The sequence below is a fragment of the Balaenoptera physalus genome, assembly GCF_965194825.1.
Source record: "Balaenoptera physalus genome assembly, chromosome: 1".
NCBI classification, from domain to species: domain Eukaryota; kingdom Metazoa; phylum Chordata; class Mammalia; order Artiodactyla; family Balaenopteridae; genus Balaenoptera; species Balaenoptera physalus.
The window spans coordinates 167,719,001-167,746,240 of record NC_138882.1 but is presented as its reverse complement, the minus strand read 5'-3'; the positions used below and the strand labels follow the sequence as shown (position 1 = coordinate 167,746,240).

Here is a 27,240-nt window from a genome sequence, read left to right as displayed (position 1 = left end):
TTTGTAGGTGTGCTGCCAGAGACAGATGGTCAGGTGTTTTGCAGAAATGAAAGGTCTGGGCGTCATCTCCCAAGGGAAAGGTCCAAAGATGTGATTTCTTCTCCCAAGAAGTTTCCCTGCCTCAGCCCACACATATGAAAGGAGGATTGGAGGAAAGGCTGAAATTATGTTCTGCTTTAACGAAAGCCGTGGGCCTGCAAGAGACATTCTACTACTAAAATTATTTTAGACTATGGGAAGTTGAGGGGATTAAATGAGGTAAGACATATGGCACTTAAACTATTTCAGCACCCTCTTCCATCTCTTAGGGGTTCCTTGTCAGCCTCCCTAACCTCTTCACTAGTCAGAGCTAAGCTTCCCTACCCTAAGGCAAAACAGGTGCTCTCTTCTCCAACCTATCCCCTCTCACCCCAATCCTGGGAAGGAATAAATTGTTTTCTGTGTATTAATCACCTGAAAGCAGATGGGAACCAATCGGGAGACCATTCTGAGCAGTGTTTGGCCAGGAGTGTTAAAGCATCGGTGCATTCCCAGTGTTTTTCAAACTTGAGGAAATTGATTTAGGACATAGCTGGCATTAAAAAAAACAAAATCTGGTAGAAGAAAACAGATTAGAAAATAGAGTGCACTACATCACGACTCAATCACAGATATATACATACCTGTAAGAAAAGTTCCAGGAAGCAACGCTTACCCTTCTTACAGTAGGTATATATATATATACAGGTGTGAAGTAAAAAACATATGCTGAGGCCATATCAATTCAGTTGGGTCATGGCTTTATGAGGTACAGAAGAGGGAAAGGAAATTGGGGAGCTGGGTTGGTAAAGGATTATGAAATGTTTAGCATGTCAAACCAAAAAGGTGGGCTTTATTCTATAAGCAATGGAAAACCATCAGAAAAGTTTTAAGTGAGGAGAGGAATGGATGATCCAATTTTGAGAGTACAGAGAAAAAACTGGAGAGGGAGGAGATTAAAAGTAGAGAGAAGTTAGGAAGCTGTTAAAATAGCCCAAGAGGGACTTCCCTTGTGGCGCAGTGGTTAAGAACCCACCTGCCAATGCAGGGGACACAGGTTCGAGCCCTGATCCGGGAAGATCCCACATGCCACGGAGCAACTAAGCCTGTGCGCCACAACTACTGAGCCTGCACTCTAGAGCCCGCAAGCCACAACTACTGAGCCTGTGTGCCTAGAGCCCATGCTCCACAACAAGAGAAGCCACCACAATGACAGGCCCGCACACTGCAATGAAGAGTAGCCCCTGATTGACACAACTAGAGAAAGCCTGCGTGCAGCAACAAAGACCCAATGCAGCCAAAAATAAATAAATAAATGAAAAAAAAAAAATCCAAGAAAGGGAGTTCCCTGGTGGCCTAGTGGTTAGGATTCCAGGCTTTCACTGCCATGGCTCGGGTTCAATCCCTGGTCGGGGAATTGAGATAATGGAGATGGAGATTTTCATTAAAAGATTTAGGAAGGTAAAGCAAGCATACTCCAATAAAACTTAATAATAATAAAAAAAGATTTAGGAAGTAAAACTGCCAGAACTTGGTGACTATGTGAAGACTGGAGATAAAGAAGGCATCAAAAATGATGCCCAGCTAAATGCAATATAGTATCCTGGATCATATCCTAGAAGAGAAAAAGGACATTAGTGGAAAAATCAGTGAAATCTGCATAAAGGCTGGAGTTCAGTTAATATCAATACTAATGTGCCAACCAATGTTGGCTTCTTAGTTTTTACAAATGTAACATGTTAACATCAGGGGAAACTAGGTGAGGGGTATAAGAAAACTCTGTGTTATCTTTGCAACTTTTCTGCAAAACCAAATTTATTGCAGAATAAGCTTATCAAAGATAAATGATGCCTAGGTTTCTGGCTTGGGCACTTGGGAGCTGGGGGCTGATGGTAAGGCTCAGATTTAGACATGCTGAGTTTGATGTCCCTATGACTAGAGGGTGAGATACCTAGAATTAAGTGTATCTTGAGCTCAGAAAAGACATCTGGATTGGAGAAAACAGACTGGAAGTCAGGGTGGGCTGCTGGGCTTGCCTATGAGACTGCCCTGGGGACACTTATATTCAAAGGCAGAGAACAATTTCATTCCTGGTGAGGCTTGGATGTAGAATAACAAGTTTCCCAATAATTATGTACTTATTGAGCACTTACCACATACCAGGCCCTGTTCCAAATGCTTTATATTTGCACATGGAATCCTCATACAATTTTGACCATTCTACAGATGGAAAAACCATGAAGCAGGACTGCTCATGCCTTAGTAGTGGCACTCAACTGGGGCAAGCATAAGAATCACCTGTGGAGCTTTAAAATAGATGCCTCGGAAAGAGATTCAGGAATCTAGCCAAAAGCCCACACCTATGCATACTGATGGTGGTGTTTGATGATGAACCAGCTGTGGTCATGCGAATCATCTCTTTTGCCCATTTATTCAATGATTAGCTTGCTTCTTATGGTATAAATCATTTACCATTGGTGTATTAAAAAGTGTACGACATTCAATTTGATATTAATCCAATACTGTTAATACAAATGTGCTGATCTATACGGAGAATCTTAGAGAGATGATATATTTCGCCTCAGATAAACCAAAAACCTATTGTATGTGGTATTAAGAGTAGCACAGCATGGAATAAAGTAGGGCTTACCTTAGTTTAAGACCAAATGGTGCTCACAGTATGGTTCCCAGACCAGCAGCATCAGCATCAATTGGAAATATTAGAAATGTAAAATCTCAGGCCACACCCTAAACTACAGGAGTAGGACCCAGCAAGCTGTGTTTATAAGGAAGTTGGGATGCATGCTAAAGTTTGAGGACCACTGCTCCAAAAAAGCTTCAATCTGGTGGTTCTCTATCATCACCTAAGATTAGAAGCTTTAAAAAAATATTCCTAGTCTAGGCCCCAAACCTGTTCATTAGAATCCGGGAGTGAATGTAGCCTAATCATGTAGACTAAAAAAGAAAACTCCCCAGGTGACTCATACATACACCTGGTTAAGAACCACTGTTTTAGTGGCACCAATCAAAAAACATCTACATTACTCATTTCCAAAAAGCTAGGTTAGGAAGTAAAACAGATACCTGGTTAACCACCTACAGTACACCAATTTCATGGAATATTATGCAACTGTCAACAACAATAAGGTAGCTATTTAGGTACTGATATAAAAACAATCTCCAACAGAGTGTTAAATGAAAAAAAGCAATATGCAGAACATTTAAAAATATTTTTTAAAAGGGACATGTATATGCATATATTTCATACAAGAACAGCATATCTCTTAAAGGTTAGATAAGAAATTAGTAGCTGAAGTTTCCTCTGGGAAGGGAAGATGGTGATTAAATTATAGGGATGGGAGAAACATTTTTACTGTGTGTTTTTGTACTGTTTGCATTTTTTTTTAATGGCCCAATAACAATTACTTTTTTGGGGGGGGGGTTCTTCTAGATGTTTTACAGTTTTACTTTTTATTTATGTTTCTTTCTTTTTTTTTTTAATTGGGGTATAGTTGTTTTACAATGTTGTGTTAGTTTCTACTGTACAGCAAAGTGAAGTAGAGTTCCCTGTGCTATCCACCTGCTTTTTATTAGTTACTTATTTTATACATATTAGTGTATATATGTCAATCTATAGGTACATGTATTACCTATTCAAATTAATTAAGTTAAAAATGTTTAAGATTAGGGGCAATAAAGAACCACTGCTTTAGAGGGAATGAAACATTAGCAAGCAAGCTGTCAGCTGCTAAAGGACAATCAGAGCATTCATGAAGGGAAAGGGGCAGGAGGAAAGACAGTCCTGGCAAAAAGTCCCATGCAGGTAATCCTCCCTCCATGTCCTTCCTGAGGTTAGGTACACTGAGACTCAACCCAGAGCGCTCAATTTATCCACAGTCAGCTTTATTCTGAAATAACCATCTATGGAGAGCACACGTCAAAAGAGGAGAAAAAAATAAAGGAGCCCATCAAGAAAAGTTCCCTGGCAAGTGGGAGGGAGGGCATGACGTTAGGAGCCCTGTTTAGGGAAGGAAATGTTGTCCAGGTCGTGGATGCCATTCTTGTCAATGATTCGAACACTGAAGGCTGGCAGATTCAGGATGAAGCGTTTCTGGAGCTGCAGAGAAACATGAAGGAAATCAGTCAACAAATTTTTATTGAGAACTAACTGTGGTCCAGGCTCTGTTCTAGGCACTGGGCATATCAGCAGATAATGATCTCTGCTTTTGTGGCACTGGTATCCCATTGGAGGCAGTTGGCACTAGGACACTGAGGAAAGCCCCAACTGCAGGTGGAGGCTGACTGGAAGGTAGTGAGCAAGAGCTGAGGGCTTGACTCTGGTCAGCCAGCTGATGAAGAATGAGACAATCTAATGCTCTATTCCTCACAATTTGCCACCAATTAGCCTGGTAAACACAGACTTCTCTTTTAAAATGTCTCAAGGTAACAAGCCAACCAAGGAGTGACTGCCCTAGGAATAAGCTTTGGACCAAAGCCATGTACTCCTAGGTCCCAAGAGTTTGCTCCAGTCACCCGCCCACATCATAAGGAGCAGATGTGTGTGTGTTTGTGTGTATAGCTGGGGGGTGGTGGGAAGGATGGCCTCAGAACTACTCTTGGAACAACTCCTGCTTCTGTCTCCTCCAATACAAGCTAACCTGTCATTAAAGAAACACCTCTGGACTTTCATGAGACTCTCTGCTTGAGAGGCTGTTCCAAAGGAGCTGTGGTCTATGTGCATAAAACCAGACGGCCCCATTAACCTGGCTGGAGATTACTGAGAAACACAGCTGGAGGAAATCTTTGCTTCTGTGGGCGACTCTTCCTGGACACCTCACTTAATCTCTAGATAGAAGGCACAAAGCTCCACGTGCTCCCTTAGGGGCATATCCTGGAAATGTACCCCTCTCCAGGCCTAAGCCCTCCCTCTCTCGATGTTTCCCATCTCCTTTACAGATGAGGACTGGACAGCAACAACCATGTCCATTTCTACAGTCCTCTCTGGCTGATGACTCCTGTGTCCAGAAACAAGCTCCAAGATCAAGAAAAGGTGACAATAAGGAAATGTGGGTTTATAAAATAATCATATTTAGGATCCTTGGGGAATAAAGTCTCAAAGCATTCAATATTCCAGTGGCTTCTTCCTGGCAGCCCCTTGCAACACTTGGGGCTGCTGGACTAATATGGACTCTTGGCTGAATGGTTAATAAGAAAAGCACATGAGTTTATTCTCAGCTTCTGCTTTGGAAAGGGGATTTACAAACAAGAGGAAAAAGGGGCACTATGGACTGAAAATGACAGGCTTGTGTAAGAGGCAAACTGACATTACTGTCCAATGCTACCACCTGCTCTCAACCTCCTACTCTCTTCTCACTAGACCACGAATTCAAGTTCATCCTTAGGCTACAAGAACAGTAAAAGAATTAAAAAGCCTACAGGAGCTGCTTTCTTTTCCTCCTCATCTTCCATTCATACCCCAGAGCCTTAGACTCCTAAGAGTAGTATTGGAATGGGCAGGGCCTGTGTTGCTGGCCTCATAAACTAAGGGCTACTCTCCCCTACTGCCCAAAGCCTCTTAGTTTCCTTCTATGGCCTCCTGAATTCCCAGCAGAGGCTTTCCCTCCCAAACTTACGTACTGTTAAGGGAGCAGACTTTTTTTTTTTGGCTGCGTTTGGTCTTCGTTGCTGCGTGCAGGCTTTCTCTAGTTGCAGCGAGTGGGGGCTACTCTTCGTTGAGGAGCAGGGGCTCTAGGTGCAAGGACTTCAGTAGTTGTGGCATGCGGGCTCAGCAGTTGTGGCACACGAGCTTAGTTGCTCCACAGCATGTGGGATCTTCCCAGACCAGGGATCGAACCCGTGTTCCCTGCATTGGCAGGCGGATTCTTAACCACTGCGCCACCAGGGAAGTCTCCAAGGGAGCAGACTTTATGACAACTCCAGGTAGCACAAAAATAGAGCAGGTATAAAATCTAGCACAATAGTTCTTAAAGTATGGCCCCAGTTACCACCTGCAGCAAAATCACTTGGGACTGCTGGTTAAAATATTCTCAAGATCTACACCAGGACCACTGAATCAGAAGTGGGTGGGGAGGGGGGTGGAAAGCATGAATCTGCCTTTTTTAGGAAACAAGCTCCCCGGATGATTCTTATACATGCTAAAATTTGAGAACCACTAGTCTGGATGAACCAAAAAGAAAATTAATTAAATTATAAAATTGACATTGATGAGAAGGTGACCCATGAGCGAAAAAATAAGCTTGTTATGTACCAAACTCTACCCCTGGTAGCAACTTCACATCTGGTTAGTGGATATTTATTATACCTTCTGGCAAGGATCAGAAAAAATGCAACTGAGGAACGGGAACAATATCGGCAAACAGAGAGACAAAACATTCCTTTCAGGATCCCATGGGAGCTACTCACCTCCTCCAGACATTTCCTAAGAAGCTCCACTGCCTTCTCACGTGAGATAGCTGAAAGAGAACACAGAGGCCAGGCACTCAAGGTGCTGACATTAAGTCCAACTCTCTGCTGCAACTTTTGACTAAGTTTCAAACTTTTTCAGGTCAGCATGCCACACAAATGCCACACAACAGAAAAGGCAAAAAACCCAAAATGCCTAGCCTTCTGGCTTGCAACAAACTTATTCCATATGCAGTTGAGGGTGCCCCACACCCAATGCTCAGGCAGCCACAAGCCATTGCAAATTGATTTGCTACAGAGAAGGGAGAGCATGACGGAATTCTGCCTCCCATGGCCAGGGCTTGCCTCTAGAGAAGTCCAGTGGCCTGCCTCTTCTTTATAGCCCATCCCCCAACTCCCAACGCCCCCAGCCCCCCTTTAGACCAGGGCTTAAATCAGCTCCATCTGCCCTAGCCAGCTGCAAATCAGGGAAAGGGAGGACAGGGCCAGTGTTTTAGCCTCACTTTGCCAGCTGGGCCTCAGTTTAACAATGGAAAGAGAATTCATAGGATGGGGCTGAGTCTCTCATAAAATAGGAGCCAAAGGAACTGTCCACAGGCATGGCAAACTGGGATGACATATTATGCAGTTAGGCTTCAGGGGTGGTTGGTGGTTATTTTGGTGGGCAAATCAGCTGTATTACTGACAGATGCCAAATCAAGAAACAGTCACTAGGAGGCCAGGCTAATTCTTTTTAGGATGTGGCCTGGAGCTCTGGCATGGCTGAGGTTGAGTGAGAGGGCAGCACCAAAAAAGGAATGAACAAGCCAGATTCTTACTATACTGACAGGGACGAATGGAATGTAAGGAGAAAACTGGTTATCTGTGCTACATCTATAGCTTGTAAAAGCTGAGAATCCCAACTGCCTATTGCTCACAGTGGCTGAAGTTGAGGTTAGGATTGGGGTCAGAAAATAGAACTTAACACAAAAGCATCCCAGTGTCTGGAGGTTTGCCAAGCTGATGGTTCATGGACGAGTAGAGAGCCAGCTTTTTCTTACAGGAGGGGGTAGCCATTAGGTGATAAGAACCAAGGGAACAGCTCAGGCTATGGCCTTAGAAAGCTTTGATATTTAAGAAAAGAAACCCTCAGTTGTCATGCTGGAGACCTGTTCATTACCACAAGCTCAAAACAAACCTACAAACCCCTTGGTTTACTTGCTCATTCTTTACACCTGAGAAGCTAATGAGCACCTAACTAGGGCAAAATGAGTGAAAAAACTGAACTTTTGTAACTGAAGAATTACAGTTTTACTCCAACCCCCCTTTAAAACAAAACAAAACCCAGCTCTGGGCATGTGCAATACCTCGTTTTATCTGGCAGAAGAGGGACTTCGATCAGCTTTTCCATAACCCTAGTGACCTACAGGAGAAAGCTTCCAGAGGGCACCTGCACGTGCTTCTTAGGATCCATCCTCTATTCAAGCCCTGGCCACCCAACTCCAGGGGGTTGTGCACAAAACCAGGAAGCAGCTGAGGACAGGGCTCTGCTACTGCTCCCTACACTTAGAGAGCTGAAACTTACTTGGTGTGTAATACCGGTCCAGGATACTGAGAGTCAGGAAGGCACCGTAGCCGTGGGCTGCAAAAGGGGCTTTTGCCAAGGCTGCCAGGTAGTCCATGTAGTAGAGCGCTGGACCCTCATGCTCATCATAGCCAGCCAGGAGGAGGTTGACATGATATGGGGTCTGCAAAGGAAAGACACTGCAAAGTGATGGTCAAAGCAATAACACCAACACCTCTCCTCATGGAAATAGGAACGTTCCAACTCTTGATAAATAAGAAAATAGCAGCAGCTGAGTAAATCATGATGAAAGTAAAGATTCAGACAAATCTAAAGGACCCAGAGTGTGGTCAGAGGTAAAGGGAGGTCAGCTTATTTTCTCTGAACAGAAGAGCATTTGGAGCACTTTAAGGTATGTGAAAAAGCTGCTTCTTAAAGCCCATGGACCAAAACCTGTTACAAAAGCATTTCAAAGGCAAAGCATGGGTGTTCTTGCATTGTTCCTAATAGCTGAAACCAACACACACAATTCTGAGAGTGTCAGGCCACAGGCTAAAGAAAGCTGCAGCTCCAACCACATCATCCAAAATAAGAAGGCTCAGTCTGGACAACTGGACCAAAATCTCAAATGGTAAACTGTATGCCTCACTATTAAGAAACAAGTCTTGGGCTACAATTAATAAATGCTGGAGAGGGTGTGAAGGAAAGGGAACCCTCCAACACTGTTGGTGGGAATGTAAACTGGTGCAGCCACTATGGAAAATAATATGGAAGTTCCTTTAAAAACTAAAAACAGAGCTACCATATGATCCAGCTATTCCACACCTGGGTATATGTCCAGAAAAGACAAAACTCTTAATTCAATACATGCACCCCAATGTTCATAGCAGCACTATTTGCAATAGCCAAGTCATGGAAACAACCCAAATACCCATCAACAGACGATTGGCTTAAGAAGATGTGGTACATATATACAATGGACTATTACTCAGCCATAAAAAAGACTGAATTATTGCCATTTGCAGCAACATGGATGGACCTAGATAATATTATACTTAGTGAAGTAAGTCAGAGAAAGATAAATATTATATGATATCACTTATATGTGGAATTTAAAAAATAATACAAGTGAATCTGTATACAAAACAGAAACTAACTCACAGACATAGAAAATAAACTTATGGTTACCAAAGGGGAAAGGAAGCCGGGGTATACATTAGGAGTATGGGATTAACAAACTACTACACATAAAATAGATAAGCAACAAGGATTTACTGTATAGCATAGGGAACTATATTCAAAATCTTGTAATAACCTATAATGGAAAATAATCTGAAAAAAAAGTATATATAAAACTGAATCATTTTGCTGTATACCTGGAACTAACATAATATTGTGTATCAACTATAAAAAATGAAAAGATTAAAAAAAAAAAAAGAAAAAACAAGTCTTGCGGTAGGGAAGGGTAGAAAGTCTCAAATATTTAAGTCAAATCACTAAACTTTTTTTTTGGCTGTGTCACACAGCTTGCAGGATCTTAGTTCCCCGACCAGGGATCGAACCCACGCCCCAGGTGGTGAAAGCTCGAAGTCCTAACCACTGGACCGCCAGGGAATTCCCAAATCACTAAACTTTTAATGCAGACAGTAATAATGGAAGTTCATAAATACAAAGAAATGTGGCAACTCTAGAAGAACTGTAGATTTAGGTGAAATGCTAATATTTTTCTAATACAATAAGGCTCTGCTAAGGTAACTAAGAAGTAATTTTTATCTGTGAGATAAATAAACAGTACTTATAATAACCTATTTATAGGTATCCTTTCTCCGTATTACCTGCAAGTCTAAAAATGCAAGTTTCTACAGAGAACCTTAACTAAGCCTGCCTTGCTCTTCATCTCCAAATGGATGATTCTTTTTCTATACCAGGTGGGCCATTTACCACAGCCTGTCTATGCTCCCAGGCATCAGTGGTGAGACTCCCATGTAAAATGACTTCCTTTTTCTCTGCAAAGTGTGTTTTTCCTCTTGCATTTGCCACAGTGGCTAGTGAGCAAGCCTTGCCCATGGTTATATGCCCGTCCCTAAACTTATATATTCGATTAAATGCACATTAAATGAAATCAAATATATTTATGCATCCTATTATGGGGCATAAAGTAATAACAGCTAATGGTCTTAAAAGTGATGCTTTGTATTCTTTGAACACTGATTAACATGGGCACTTGGCAGCCTGAAGAAACATTCTAACTCATGTTAGAAGAACACATGAAAATATCATATACTTACTTGGAATTCCAAGCCAGCTGTGCTAAGTAATATTTCCCTTAGACTACAGAGTAGTCCTAACCTGCAAACAAGTTTCTGCCTTGGGGATAAGATGGTGAATAGTCTCAGGAGTTAAGAATTGACCAGCAATAGTCAAGTCTTTAGAGAAAATAATCTGCCTATCACATTTCCCAGTAAGTAGCGTGCTACACTTTGCCAGGCTCTGGAATTCTCTGCCACATTCTGTGATGACATTCTTAGTAAGTCTGACCTTAGACAAGACACTTAACCCCTATAAGCATATGTTTCCTTATGTGTAAAACTGAGTTAATTAATCCTTCTCCTTTCTGTCTTCTAGGAAATATGGTGAGAAAAAAATAATAGAGGTGAGGCATCCCAAACTATGGAAGAAAAAAATGCTACCTAAATTCTTAGTATATTAGCTACACCCCAGTCTCCTTTTGATAGCTTACCACTTTAAACAACAACAACAAAACTGTCTGAATTACCTAAAAATAAAAAATATATAATATATATTTTTTTAAACTGTGAGAACAGTAATGCAAAATCAGGCAGACAAAGAATACTGTAGTGTTCTTATAGTTAAAATTCGAATAGCAAAACAGAGAGAGAAATATATAGCAAGGAGATCCTAACTGGTTTCCTTCCCCAAGAGGTTTAATAATATAGTTTCTTACCTATCACAAAGTAAGTTCATCTTTTTGCTAAGAGGATAACTCTACTCTTCTCCATTCACTGGAGAATACTCCTTTTACAGCTAACCAAAACAATTTTATCAAGTTGCAACGGTATGTTAAGGATCCACCCAGATAACTAGAGAGCTAACCAGCAGAACCTACATATGCTCTGTCTCCAGTGAGGCTCTTGCCCACACTTAAACTGTGTTTAAAACAATTAATGTGATCTTTAAAAGCCACCACCAAAAAATTTTTACATGAAGATGTCAACGGAATTTCAGAAGCAAACTGTATTGCTTATCTGGTCTATATAATATCATTTATTTATGCTTAAGCATCTGACACACACACACATCAAAGTTGGTATTCAGAAGCTATAACACGTGGTATAGAAGATAACTCATAAATTATTGTGTGACTTCGAATCACCAACTTTTGCATGTGTGAGATGCTTAAGCATAAATAAATGGTGTTATCTAGACTAATTAAATCAATACATCTGTGTAACAACTTGCAGTTTCTGAAATTCTTTTGACAATGCTCCATCAAAGATCTCTGGCTCACACTTTTTTTTTTAAATTTCAAATAAAGTCTCGTATACTGCCACTCTCTTACTCCTCTAAGAATCATGACATTCAAAGTGACAAAGCCATAGTAATGGGTTTCTTGACTGTTACATTTCCTCATATTCTTGATGCGATAGTGTTTTCCTAGAATAAGACAAATTCCAAGCCACTCGATTTTGTGAAACTCTTACAGCATATACATGTGTGACTGTGGTGTGTTTAGGGAAACACATAGTATGTGTAAGACACAATCCACCTATTCAAATATTTATACCAATTATAAACTCCATGAAGGAAGGATTGTGTCTGGCTTGTTCAATGATGTATAAGCATATAGTATACGTTCAGTAAATATTTGCTGAGTGAATAATAATAATACCAGAAGGCATTATATATGTTTTAATACATATGTGGCTAATACCTAATATCACAATAAGAAAGATTAAGAAAATCACTAAACAAATGTCAGAAAGTGATAGGTCCTACTTCTCAGAACTGGTTGAAGTTTAAGTTGACTGCCAGTATCCTATGATTGCACATAATATTGCTGCCTTTTTCTAGGCTCCTAGGCCCTTCTCGTTCTACTTTTCTTTAGACATAGGTTGTTAAGTAAATAAAAAAATTATGCTACAGGCATTTAGAATTAAATGAAGAGGAGAACAGTAGCTTAAATAAATATCTCAGGAAGAAACAGCTGGGCTACATTACAGTTAGACCTGAGTTTGAAATCCAGCTCTATTACCAGACATGTAGCTTTAGAAAAGTTAGTAACCTAACCTCTCTGAAAATGTTTTCATTGAAAACATGGGATAATACCTACTACAAAAAGGCTGCACTGAAGACTCAAAGAGATAATCTCATTTAGATTTGATGGAGAAATCAAAAGCTTTACAGACAAGCAAAAGCTAAGAGAATTCAGCACCACCAAACCAGCTCTACAACGAATGCTAAAGGAACTTCTCTAAGTGGGAAACACAAGAGAAGAAAAGGACCTACAAAAACAAACCCAAAACAATTAAGAAAATGGTCATAGGAACATACATATCGATAATTACCTTAAACGTGAATGGATTAAATGCCCCAACCAAAAGACACAGACTGGCTGAATGGATACAAAAACAAGACCCATATATATGCTGTCTACAAGAGACCCACTTTAGACCTAGGGACACATACAGACTGAAAGTGAGGGGATGGAAAAAGATATTCCATGCAAATGGAAATCAAAAGAAAGCTGGAGTAGCTATACTCATATCAGATAAAATAGACTTTAAAATAAAGAATGTTACAAGAGACAAGGAAGGACACTACATAATGATCAAGGGATCAATCCAAGAAGAAGATATAACAATTATAAATATATATGCACCCAACATAGGAGCACCTCTATACATAAGGCAACTGCTAACAGCTATAAAAGAGGAAATCGACAGTAACACAATCATAGTGGGGGACTTTAACACCTCACTTACGCCAATGGACAGATCATCCAAAATGAAAATAAATAAGGAAACAGAAGCTTTAAATGACACAATAGACCAGATAGATTTAATTGATATATATAGGACATTCCATCCAAAAACAGCAGATTACACGTTCTTCTCAAGTGCGCACGGAACATTCTCCAGGATAGATCACATCTTGGGTCACAAATCAAGCCTCAGTAAATTTAAGAAAATTGAAATCATATCAAGCATCTTTTCTGACCACAACGCTATGAGATTAGAAATGAATTACAGGGAAAAGAACGTAAAAAAGACAAACACATGGAGGCTGAACAATATGTTACTAAATAACCAAGAGATCACTGAAGAAATCAAAGAGGAAATAAAAAAATACCTAGAGACAAATGACAATGAAAACACGATGACCCAAAACCTATGGGATGCAGCAAAAGCAGTTCTAAGAGGGAAGTTTATAGCTATACAAGCCTACCTCAAGAAACAAGAAAAATCTCAAGTAAACAATCTAACCTTACACCTAAAGAAACTAGAGAAAGAAGAACAAACAAAACCCAAAGTTAGCAGAAGGAAAGAAATCATAAAGATCGAGCAGAAATAAATGAAATAGAAACAAAGAAAACAATAGCAAAGATCAATAAAACTAAAAGTTGGTTCTTTGAGAAGATAAACAAAATTGATAAGCCATTAGCCAGACTCATCAAGAAAAAGAGGGAGAGGACTCAAATCAATAAAATTAGAAATGAAAAAGGAGAAGTTACAACAGACACCGCAGAAATACAAAGCATCCTAAGAGACTACTACAAGCAACTTTATGCCAATAAAATGGACAACCTGGACGAAATGGACAAATTCTTAGAAAGGTATAACCTTCCAAGACTGAACCAGGAAGAAACAGAAAATATGAACAGACCAATCACAAGTAATGAAATTGAAACTGTGATTAAAAATCTTCCAACAAACAAAAGTCCAGGACCAGATGGCTTCACAGGTGAATTCTATCAAACATTTAGAGAAGAGCTAACACCTATCCTTCTCAAACTCTTCCAAAAAATTGCAGAGGAAGGAACACTCCCAAACTCATTCTATGAGGCCACCATCACCCTGATACCAAAACCAGACAAAGACACTACAAAAAAAGAAAATTACAGACCAATATCACTGATGAATATAGATGCAAAAATCCTCAACAAAATACTAGCAAACAGAATCCAACAACACATTAAAAGGATCATACACCACGATCAAGTGGGATTTATCCCAGAGATGCAAGGTTCTTCAATATACGCAAATCAATCAATGTGATACACCATATTAACAAACTGAAGAAGAAAAACCATATGATCATCTCAATAGATGCAGAAAAAGCTTTTGACAAAATTCAACACCCATTTATGATAAAAACTCTCCAGAAAGTGGGCATAGAGGGAACCTACCTCAACATAATAAAGGCCATATATGACAAACCCACAGCAAACATCGTTCTCAATGGTGAAAAACTGAAAGCATTTCCTCTAAGATCAGGAACGAGACAAGGATGTCCACTCTCACCACTATTATTCAACATAGTTCTGGAAGTCCTAGCCACGGCAATCAGAGAAGAAAAAGAAATAAAAGGAATACAAATTGGAAAAGAAGAAGTAAAACTGTCACTGTTTGCAGATGACATGATATTATACATAGAGAATCCTAAAACTGCCACCAGAAAACTGCTAGAGCTAATTAATGAATATGGTAAAGTTGCAGGATACAAAATTAATGCACAGAAATCTCTTGCATTCCTATACACTAATGATGAAAAATCTGAAAGAGAAATTATGGAAACACTCCCATTTACCATTGCAACAAAAAGAATAAAATACCTAGGAATAAACCTACCTAGGGAGACAAAAGACCTGTATGCAGAAAACTATAAGACACTGATGAAAGAAATTAAAGATGATACCAACAGATGGAGGGATATACCATGTTCTTGGATTGGAAGAATCAATATTGTGAAAATGACTATACTACCCAAAGCAATCTACAGATTCAATGCAATCCCTATCAAATTACCAATGGCATTTTTTACGGAGCTAGAACAAATCATCTTAAAATTTGTATGGAGACTCAAAAGACCCCGAATAGCCAAAGCAGTCTTGAGGGAAAAAAATGGAGCTGGAGGAATCAGACTCCCTGACTTCAGACTATACTACAAAGCTACAGTAATCAAGACAATATGGTACTGGCACAAAAACAGAAACATAGATCAATGGAACAAGATAGAAAGCCCAGAGATTAACCCACGCACCTATGGCCAGCTAATTTATGACAAAGGAGGCAAAGATACACAATGGAGAAAAGACAGTCTCTTCAATAAGTGGTGCTGGGAAAACTGGACAGCTACATGTAAAAGAATGAAATTAGAATACTCCCTAACACCATACACAAAAATAAACTCAAAATGGATTAGAGACCTAAATATAAGACTGGACACCATAAAACTCTTAGAGGAAAACATAGGAAGAACACTCTTTGACATAAATCACAGCAAGATCTTTTTTGATCCACCTCCTAGAGTAATGGAAATAAAAACAAAAATAAACAAATGGGACCTAATGAAACTTCAAAGCTTTTGCACAGCAAAGGAAACCATAAACAAGATGAAAAGACAATCCTCAGAATGGGAGAAAATATTTGCAAACGAATCCACGGACAAGGGATTAATCTCCAAAATATATAAACAGCTCATTCAGCTCAATATTAAAGAAACAAACACCCCAATCCAAAAATGGGCAGAAGACCTAAATAGACATTTCTCCAAAGAAGACATACAGACGGCCACGAAGCACATGAAAAGATGCTCAACGTCACTAATTATTAGAGAAATGAAAATCAAAACTACAATGAGGTATCACCTCACTCCTATTAGAATGGGCATCATCAGAAAATCTACAAACAACAAATGCTGGAGAGGGTGTGGAGAAAAGGGAACCCTCTTGCACTGTTGGTGGGAATGTAAATTGATACAGCCACTATGGAGAACAATATGGAGGTTCCTTAAAAAACTAAAAATAGAATTACCATATGACCCAGCAATCCCACTACTGGGCATATACCCAGAGAAAACCGTAATTCAAAAAGACACATGCACCCCAATGTTCATTGCAGCACTATTTACAATAGCCAGGTCATGGAAGCAACCTAAATGCCCATCAACAGACGAATGGATAAAGAAGTTGTGGTACATATATACAATGGAATATTACTCAGCCATAAAAAGGAATGAAATTGAGTCATTTGTTGAGAAGTGGATGGATCTAGAGACTGTCATACAGAGTGAAGTAAGTCAGAAAGAGAAAAACAAATATCGTATATTAATGCATGTATGTGGAACCTAGAAAAATGGTACAGATGAGCCAGTTAGCAGGGCAGAAGTTGAGACACAGATGTAGAGAATGGACATATGGACACCAAGGGGGGAAAACTGCGGTGGGGTGGGGATGGTGGTGTGCTGAATTGGGCGATTGGGATTGACATGTATACACTGATGTGTATAAAATTGATGCCTAATAAGAACCTGCAGTATAAAAAAACAAACAAACAAAACAACTAATACTAAACTTTCATTGGGTTATTTGTATGGAAATATGTTAATATAAATGTTTCAGACATTACAAAAAAAAAAAAAAGAAAAGGGAACCGTCCTACACTGTTGGTGGGAATGTAAATTGGTGCAGTTATGGAGAACAGTATGGAGGTTCCTTAAAAAACTAAAAATAGAGTTGCCATACGATCCAGCAATCCCACTCTTGGGCATATATTCAAAGAAAACTCTAACTTGAAAAGATACATGCACCCCAATGTTCACAGAAGGACTATTTACAATAGCCAAGATATGGAAGCAACCTAAATGTCTATCAACAGATGAACGGATAAAGAAGATGTGGGGTGTGTGTGTGTGTGTGTGTGTGTGTGTGTGTGTGTGTGTGTGTGTGTGTACACATACACACACACATACACACAGAATTAATTATTAATCAGTCATAAAAAAGAATGAAATAATGCCATCTGCAGCAACATGGATGGACCCAGAGATTATCATACTAAGTGAAGTCAGTCAGACAGAAAAAGACAAATATCATATGCTATCACATATATGTGGAATCTAAAAAAATGATACAAATGAACTTATTTACAAAACAGAAACAGACTCAGACACAGAAAACAAGCTTACGGTTACCACAAGGGAAGGGGGGGATATATTTGGAATTTGGGATGAACAGATACAGACATATAAGGATCTACTGTATAGCACAGGAAACTACATTCAGTATCTTTTAATAACCTATAATGGAAAAGAATCTGAAAAAGTATATATATATATATATATATATATATATATATATATATATATATATAATCTGAATCACTTTGCTGTACACCTGAAACATTATAAATCAACTATACGTCAATAATTTTTTTTAATTTTTAAAGGAAAATAAATAAAATTTTAAAGGAAAATAAATAAACACCTCATATACATCTTCCTAAAGGGATATGGTGGGATGTTTATAAAAAGTGCCCAGCACACTGCCTGACACATGGTAGAAATGCATGACAGTTTCCTCCTCTCTCCTTCCTGGACTCTTGGAAGGAGCCCTAAGGTGAAGGTATTCATTGTCACAAACATTCATAAGCACTGACACTTAGAGCATATCTACTTCACAGTACACCCACCCTAACCTATCTTGAAATTGACACAGGCACAGAGACAGTTTCCTGGAAGCCTGAAAAAACAAAAACAACAAATCCTACATCCAGATTTGGAGAGCAAATTACCACTTATTAAGTACCTTCATACTATTTCCACCCTTACAGATATGTCCATCCTGAGTGCTAAGCCTCACTTTCTAGATACTTTTTCATCAGTTCCCTTCTTTCCCATGATCAGTACAACATGAGAATTTGCCAATTAACCTGAAGGAATGCGAACACTAATCAATCATGATAAAATTGCCAGGAATCTTGTATCTTTTACGAAGTAATCCTTATCCTGTGCATGATATAATCTGTCTTTGGTTGTCTCCACTATTCTAATTATTTAGATAGTAAGTCTAAGTAATAAAGCAAAGTTATGAGGTCTCCAAGGAGAGGAACAGTATCTATACATAATTCTGAACTAACCTAAACATCCGAGTGACCAATAAATGAATTTAAACATTTAGCTGAGACACTCTCTGTCCAATGGCCATGAGGATCACCATCAATGGTTTGCAGCACAAATGCCAACGTGCTTAGTTTTAAAGTTGTATCTAACTGACACACAAAGAAAAAAATTTGAATGAACCATCCTGGGAACTCAAAATGAACTTTAGTTTCTAAAATAAAATACCACCAAAATTTTGCCTCTTTTTACAAGTAGGGAAAGAAGAAGAAAAAGAAAAAAACCTAGATAAATTGGTATCTCTTCCTCCCTTAAAAAAATACATGAGGTAAGCTTATTTTTAAAGTGAAGAGCTTTAAGTCATTTTGAGATTTCCTCATCTATACAACAGGGATAATAAGAGTATCCATCATTACAGGGTTATGGCAAGGTTTAAATAAATAAATGTAAACTGCTCAATGAAATGCCTGTTACATAGTAATAACACCATCATCACCACCACCACCACCATCATTTTTAGGATCTGACCGCATTATTAACAGATCTGATTAGATAATAATAAGATCAAGAAGATGTACCAGGGAATTCCCTGGCGGTCCAGTGGTTAGGACTCCAAGCTTTCACTGTCAAGGGACTGGGTTCGGGTTCAATCTCTGGTCGGGGAACTAAGATCCCACAAGCCGCGAGGCAAGGCTCAAAAAAAAGAAGAAGAAGAAGGAGATGTACTACCACAGAGTGCCAATAAATTATCCACCTTTTTTTGGTTGCTAAAAGGAATACAATTTAAGCCAGGGAAATTAGCCAATAAGCACATCTCTTATGTCCCTCTCCCTGGGATTGAAATGGACTTCCTAAGTACCCCTGAGCCCTGCAGAACTGAGTTCAGTTTCACTTTGTACATCTGAGCTCAGTTCCCTTGTACATTTGGGAGTGGGGGGTGTACACGGCACACACATGCAAACTTTCCTTCAGTTTGATGGAGCATTTCCTTCCCTATAACTCTTGTGCATACAACTCCTTGTATATTCCCTCTCTCATGAAAAAGAAACACTGTAGTGATTAAGAAGAGTGTGAAATTCCATAAATTTTACAGCTCAAGAGAACAGTTGTGATAAATACACTGAAACAACAAAATCAGTGAAGAGAGTCTGGGCGGTGACAAGCAGCGGTGTGACATCTGGCGGAAGCCGAAGTCACAGCAAGGGGGAGAGAGGTGGGCGTGAGGAAGCATCCTGCCGAGCGTGGACACAGAAAAGGAGAGGAATTGACAGTCTTCCTTTGGAGCCAGGCCAGCCTCTGCCACCTCTAATTGAACAGGACGACGTCACTATGAGTGAGGTGCCTCGGAGAACGATGCAGTTTCTTTTGCGATGTGCTGCACACCTTGGAACATTAAGCGCGTGAAGCATAAACCCATTCCTTGTGGGTCGGGAATTTGGTAGGAGAGGCAGAACCACCAACGGGACAAAGGATTTAGCTAATGATGACAGTGTTTCAATAAACAGACTTCTAAACAGAGACTGGGCTTTGAAGGAAACAGTGCCTGCTATTTCATTTAGTCCAGCCGATTGCCAAAGCTGCCTAAAATTCCATCTTTGGCACCGAGAATATTTCACAAAAATGCAGTTTACAGAGTTAGAAGGGATCTAAGAGCTCATCTAGTTTATCCAATGTCCCTCTCACAAATGTGGGGACTCGGGTTCAAAGAGGGGACAGTGACTTACTGTAAACCACAGGGCTAATTAGAGTCAGGACCAGAATTCAGGCTTTCTGATCCCAAGACTTGTGTGCTTTTCTAGGAAACGATGCTGCCTCCACAAAATGGAAATTAGTGTGAAAATATGATTCAATATGTAAATGTCAGTTTCACACTCAAATAGTTCAGAATGTACTATTTCGCATACCAGCATCTATTGTCCTCTATTTCATGTATTACATCTTATATGACCAATAATATTTTAAGTTTTAAAAGGGCAGACCATTTAATGGGCAGACCGTTTAATGTCAGACCATTATGACTCCTCTAAAGGGTCTACAACTATGCAAGATATGTAGTAGGTACTAAATAAATATAAATAGATGCCAACACCTTAACTGCTTTGCCAATGCCCAATTTTTCAACTCTGTTAATAAATAAAATGGATCCACTGTTATTTTCTTACACTGGTGCTCTGAACTCTCAATCAGGAGCTTGTGTCCAATAACCAATGGAATTTATTAGCTATCTGCTTTGGCTGGGTTTGGTGGTATAACTTTAAAATTTCAATGTCAATTTTGCCATTTTAATTAAAGAAAGACTTTGTACCTATACTGGAATTTCAGTGTTCACTATTTCAAACACTTTTAAAAAATCTAAAAGATTTCAGCAGCTTCCAACTGTCCTTGTGACCAAGTACTTTTCCCAGCTCTAAGAGATTATGGTTCTATGGATGGGGATAGGGCTGGGCTGGGGAAGAACTACTTATCCCTAATGCCTAAGCAATACAGAATCATTTGCACCTTGATTTTAATCCTCTCTGACAGAGTCCTTTTTAAGCAAACCCATCAATCTCTTTTTCTAATAACAGTGGTGACTATGCCTTAAGCAAAAACATAGAGTTTACAAAAGGCCTCAACCAAATCCTGCAAGAGTTCTCCGAGACTGCACAGGATAATTATGAAATGAGTGAATGCCCCAACCAACTTCACTTTTGCATGTGGAATGTGAATACATTATAAATACAATAAATGTTATTGAGCATTTACTATGTGAGAAGCATTGTGCCAGGTGATAAAGATGGAAACCTGGATCTGGAATGAGCTGAGAAGGTAGACTGGAGTAGGAAAGATTTCAGATGGAGGAAACAGCACATGTGAAGGTAAAGAAACATGGAGGAACATGGAATATTTGGGTACTGGTGAATATGGGACATGTATACTTAGTGAACTAGGTGATTTCAGTAGGAAGCAGAGAGGAAGTGGGATAACAGGAATTGAAACGATACTGTCACTGGCTTCCTAGACTAAAGAATATGAACTTCAGGGGAGTTCCCTGCTGGCCTAGTGATTAGGATTCTGGGCTTTCACTACTGTGGCCCGGGTCCAATCCTGGTCGGGGAACTGAGATCCTGCAAGCCATGTGGCTCAGCCAAAAAAAAAAAAAGAATATAAACATCAGTATGGAAACCATGGAGAAACCAGTGAAAACTGCTCCCATTCCCATGACAATACAAGTCTTTTTCATGTGTTAGAACACTGCAGAAGCAGTAGGAATGGAGGGGGAGATATGGAATATAAGATATATCAATATTTAGAAAGTAGAATAGATAGGAGTTAATGAATAGTAGAATAGAAGATGAGGGAAAAAGAGGAGTTAAGAGAATGCTCAATAAAGGGAAAGGTGGAGGAGCAATGTAAAAAACTCAACTGAGACCCAATGAGGCTTAAGTTGAGCTGTTCAGAAGTAGCTGGAAAGAAAAAATAATGTATAGCTGAAATCATGAGACTGAATGAAGAGTCAGCCAGTTGGGAGGTTTTATTTATACAAACACACATTCCTAAGTTCACATGTGGAAGACAATAAAGGAAACAATTACAACAGGACACTATGGCACAGGTATTTGTAGGTTGCCATGAGAGCACAAAGAAGCTCTCATGAATGACGAACATATGTGGAGAAATACAGTTTCCCTGGAAAATGATGAATTGAGTTTTAACCAGCAATTAAAAGTTAGCCTTCGGAGACGTGGAAGTACATTCAGGGGAGAATGACCAGCAAAGTGGTGGAGTAGGCAAAGGCAGAGATACAAGAGAGAACACACAGCAGGTTAGGGGAAGTACAAGTAACTCAGTATGAAGCAGAGAATGCCAGTGAGAAAGGGGTGACAGGTAGGTCTGGAGACAAAGCAGAGGAATAAGTGAAAGAAGAGAGATGAAGCAGAGAGGCTAATTTCGAAGACTGTGAACACCTAAGTTGAAGAGAGCAGTTCTGGGAGCTGAGAAAAAACCGGCCTATTGCTCCTTCATGATCACAAGCTGGGACCAGTCCTGTTACCTACTATTGCCACTCAGAGGAAAAAAAGGAGGTACAATGTTGGAAGTTGAAAATAGTTTCCTCTTAATCTTGTGATGGAAAAAATAGTATGAGTTTAAACTGATCAGAATCAGAATACTATACTGAGCTTCACCATAGAGAAGTTAAATTAAACTGACTGAATTTCCTTGTTCTTTCCCGCTTCAGATACACTCATCTTCTGTTGCACTAAAACACAAACCAGCCCATGTTTATAAATTCTCACACTAAATTAAAAAATAAGGAAGCAAGTGTGCCTCAAATGAAGCAAACCTTTTATTTTCAGAAGCCCAAGACAAAATAAAAGAAACTTACTCTGAAAATGAGAGACTGTCTAACCAAGGTTTCCCATTTCTTTTGTCCGCCTTAGTTCATTCTCTGAAAGTGTATTTGGCATACTCGTTTGATGCTGGCAGATGCAAAAGCATAATATAAAAATTGTCGGGCTTCCCTGGTGGCACAGTGGTTAAGAGTCTGCCTGCCAATGCAGGGGACATGGGTTCGAGCCCTGGTCTGGGAAGATCCCACATGCCGCGGAGCAACTAAGCCCGTGAGCCACAACTACTGAGCCTGCGCGTCTGGAGCCTGTGCTCCGCAACAGGAGAGGCTGCGACAGTGAGAGGCCCGCGCACCGCGATGAAGAGTGGCCCCCGCTCGCCACAGCTGGAGAAAGCCCTCGCACAGAAACGAAGACCCAACACAGCCAAAAATAAATAAATAAATAAATAAATTTATTAAAAAAAAAAAATTGTCTTCATTCTCCTTTAACAATGATTAGCTCATGTTCAAATATTTTTGCTTAACACACTGGCAAAAATTCTTATAATGGATGATTTCTTGAACTTAAGCTCAGGAATGTCACTGCATTTACAACCAACATTTCCCCCCCCACCCCACTATTGTTTTTTTCTTTTCTTTTTTTTTAAATAAATTTATTTATTTTATTTATTTTTGGCTGCGTTGGGTCTTCGTTGCTGCACACGGACTTTCTCTAGTTGTGGTGAGTGGGGGCCACTCTTCGTTGAGGTGCACGGGCTCCTCATTGCGGTGGCTTCTCTTGTTGCGGAGCACGGGCTCTAGGCGCGCGGGCTTCAGCAGTTGTGGCTCACGGGTCCAGTAGTTGTGGCTCGCGGGCTCCAGAGCACAGGCTCAGTAATTGTGGTGCATGGGCCCAGTTGCTCTGTGGCACGTGGGATCCTCCTGGACCAGGGCTCAAACCCATGTCCCCTGCATCGGCAGGCGGATTCCCAACCACTGCGCCACCAGGGAAGCCCCTACAACCAACATTTTATTTTATTTTATTTTTATTTTTGGCCGCCCCACGCAGTTCTCTGACCAGGGACTGAACCTGTGCCCCTGCCAGTGAAAGCACAGAGCCCTAACCACTGGACCGCAAGGGAATTCCCACAACCAACATTTTAAACTTTAAAAGCAAAACACCTTTTAAATTATTATTTGAAAAACCTATGTTTTTAAAATGCTGTTAAGTGAAAAGTTAGGCATGTGTTTTTGTGAAAAAAAATAATAAAGGCTCAAGGTCAAAAGTGGCTTTATCGTTTTACAGTTGTACTACAAAAGACAGTCCACTTGGCCTTGAAGTCTCACGTGCCCCATCTGAATGTGGAGGACAGTATTGCTTGCCTGATAGCTGTGAGGAATGAAAAGTACTCATCTGTGTTAAAGTTCCTAGAAGAAGGCCTAGGAAGTAGTAGGTGCCCAATAACTGTCAAATGAATCTGAATTTTAGGAGCAAAAAATTTAACATTGTGTGTATCTCAATTTTTAGCAAAATTATATTTGAAAGTTACCCCTCAAAAATTATGAAATTTCTGTAAATTTTACTTTCTAAAACCATCACTAACCCCAAGTTTGAATGGTTCTTCTATGAAAGTTGTAATCTTCTCGTAATTAGAAGTTTAGAAATTTAATGAGTTGAAATGCAACAAGGCACAGATGCCTTATTATACCAACGAGTTAACACAGTATTTGTTTTCTACATTAACTTTACTTGCTAATCAAAAATACTGCTTTCTCCCAAATAACATCAAAATAAAATTGCTGATTGTGCAATGGCAAAACCAACAATACCATGTCCGCAACAAGGCCACTTGAATTTTTTTTCATGAGCTGGCAGTTTCCAGGGAAAATATAAGACTCCATATACCTTTAAGTCAGTTCTCAAAAAATTCAAGTGCAGAAGCCATGCTCTGTACACCCTAAGGCATATATATTAAGTTGTACATGCTAAGCATGCCCATGAATATCTTTGTTTTTGGGGTTTTTTTTTGTTTTTTTTTGGGGGGGGGTCGGGAGTTTGGCTCTGCCACTCGGCTTACAGGATCTCAGTTCCCCAACCAGGGACTGAACCTGGGCCACAGCAGTTAAAGTCCAGAATCCTAACCACTAGGCCACCAGGGAACTCACACCCATGAATATCTTTGCATGTTGAACATCTGAGCTGATTCATCTCCCTGAGTTAAGAAGTTAAGTCTGCTGGAAAAGACTATTTAGGACTATATATAACTGTATATGTTTTCAGATGTCCATAGCAACTAGGAAATCCTGGAGAAAAGACTATTTAGAAGCCCTTCTAGGGACTTCCCTGGCGGTCCAGTGGTTAGGACTCTGTGCTCCCAATGCAGGGGGCACAGGTTCAATCCCTGGTCGGGGAACTAAGATCCCGCGTGCTGCACAGTGCAGCCTAAAAAAAAAAAAGCCCTTCTATTAGAACACCATGCTCCCCATTAGCAGCCTAGGTCCAACACAAGTTACTCCCACCTCTTCAATGGACATGAAAGCTCCTCACTGGTCTCCCTGCTTTCTTCTACTTTCCCTAAATGCTCTACCAAAGAGTAGCCAATGATCTAACCAAATCTCATCTGATCATGTTAACCCCCTCTTAGCCAACAAGCTTCCAGGGAGGCCCACTGCTTTTAGCACAATGCTTTTTCATCAAAGTCCTCGTAACATGGACTACCTCTCTAGTTTCAATCTCTTACCATTCCCCTAAAACCCTGAGTCACATTCAACAAACTACTTTAGATTATGGATTTTGTATATGTAAGTGTTTATAGTAAAAACTATATAAGGATATTTATTTCTATTTGTTTTCCCATCAATAGAGCCCTACTTTGTATTCTGTACCCCACTAGTTAAAACAGATAAAAAATTAGGAATAGGAGGCTCAGAGAACTATTTGTGCCTACCCCAAACATCATGAGAAAATCACTGTGCCTAACCTAACCTACTCTCTCATACTCCTTCAGGTCTGCACTTCCAGTTTTCCTTTCTGTTGCATCTTTGCTTTAATGACAGCTGGTCCTTCAAAGCTCAAGTTAGGCTCTATTCGCAGAGCAACTACCTGTAAGGCTACTGCAGTACTTGTCACTCTGCAGTACAGTTGACTATTTACTTCTCTGTTGCCCCATCTGAAGGCACACACTGAGCTTTGCACCTCTGTTCCCTCAGCCCCAAGGACAATGCAGGCTGTAGGTTTGTTGACTGGATGGCTATCAGCACCTATGGAACTTCTCAGCTGTACGAAAGTGTACAAATTAGGAGGCATCAGAAAGGGAAATGTGGAATTCTGGCAGGGCATTTCAGTTTATAAAGATTCAGAGATTATTTCCTCTCCCTTCCCTTTTTCTTTCCAATCTAGTTCATGCTATCTGCTCTACTGTCTACACTCAAAAGTAATGGTAAATCTGAACTTTTTTTCATTTTTAGCTCTTAAAAAATGTGTTACGCTTTCCTACCCCTTTACTCTTCCGTTTTATTCTCTTAAACTTTTTTGGTGAAACAACACACTCACATAAAAGTACATAAAACATACATGTACAGCTTAATGAATAAAGTGAACATACATATAACTACAACCAAGGTCAAGAACTAGAACAGTCAACTATTTCTTCCTCCAAAGGCTTCCTATTCCCCTTCATTTTAGATAACTGTGGGAGAGAATAAAGAAAACCTCACAGTTTTTTGGATCAGCCCCTGAATTCATATCTCTGCACGATCCTGGGCCATGGCAGGTAAAGAGAAGCACTAAGATGCCAGGGTACATGTGTATTTGTATCTGTAAGTATGTGTGAGGGCATGCCCTCACAGGCCAAGGCATTGGTGAAAAGCAATCTTAAAAGGTAGGGTAAATCTATATTTCTAATGGTAAACACTCTGCTGCTTAGTAAAACAGTACTCTGCTGCTTACAGCTTAAACCAAACCTTAACAAACAGGAAACAAACAGGATAATTTTCAAGACACAAGTTTCAAAACAACACAAATTTAAGCCCAATTACCTATATTTGCTTCACCCCCATTGTGGATAGGAAAGATGCTTTAAGTGAAAAGTTGGCATTATGGGGTCACACAATCCCAGCCACCCAATAGGCTCATTCCATTCAACCAGAAGAGGGGTTCTCTATGCTCACAGCAGGCATACAACAGGGTGGCACATATATGCTCTCTGAGTGAGAAAGCAACACCTTCTCACATACAACCCCCTGGAGAGAGATGGGGAAGGGGAGGGGGGAGGACTTTACACCTGCAAACTCCTAACTCTATCAGCGCTAGGACTGGGAAAAACAGCACATATTTTAAAAAAAGAAAAAAGGTTTCCTGATAAAGCCAGTAACTTTTAAAGAAGGATGTTCTTAAGCCATTTTTTCCTAGGAGACTAGTAAGTGTAATGACTCAACATCCAAGTCTTTGTCTCCTTAATGGACTGAGTCAAGCCCTAATGACTGTATAAGCAAACTGCTTAAAAGGGCAGCTGTCAGAATTCTTATTCTTCTTGGCAGAAAAACACTATAAGCACAAAGTGTTGTCATACTAATTAAGGCATCTCAACTTCAAGGCACATCTGTCCCTGGGCCTTTGGATAATCAAAATGACCACTAAAAATAGAACAGTGGTATCTCCAATGGGGCAGGTATGAGCCACTCCCAATCCTAAGAGATTCCAGTGAGAAGTGACCTGGGATGCACACGTCTTACAATACCATTGAATGTCCATCTATATGTAGCCATATGTTTTAAGTTTTTACTTTATGTTCTATTAAGGTTAGCAGAC

At 39.9% G+C, this 27,240-nt stretch overlaps 1 protein-coding gene across 2 annotated transcripts in view; it reads right to left on the bottom strand.

Moving 5' to 3' along the window:
- Window positions 1–3,900: 3,900 nt before the first annotated feature.
- Window positions 3,901–27,240, bottom strand: part of PSMB2 (proteasome 20S subunit beta 2) — a 43,230-nt gene continuing 19,890 nt past the window's right edge. Inside the window, exons 4-6 of one of the 2 annotated variants that reach the window (XM_082416243.1) lie at window positions 8,006–8,168; window positions 6,442–6,491; window positions 3,901–4,135 (exon numbers count right to left, since the gene is read on the bottom strand). In XM_082416243.1, coding sequence (XP_082272369.1) covers window positions 4,028–4,135; window positions 6,442–6,491; window positions 8,006–8,168 — 321 coding nt within the window. In that variant the 3' untranslated portion in view covers window positions 3,901–4,027. The remainder of the gene's footprint in view (window positions 4,136–6,441; window positions 6,492–8,005; window positions 8,169–27,240) is intronic. The other variant, XM_082416244.1, reaches the window with a different exon arrangement.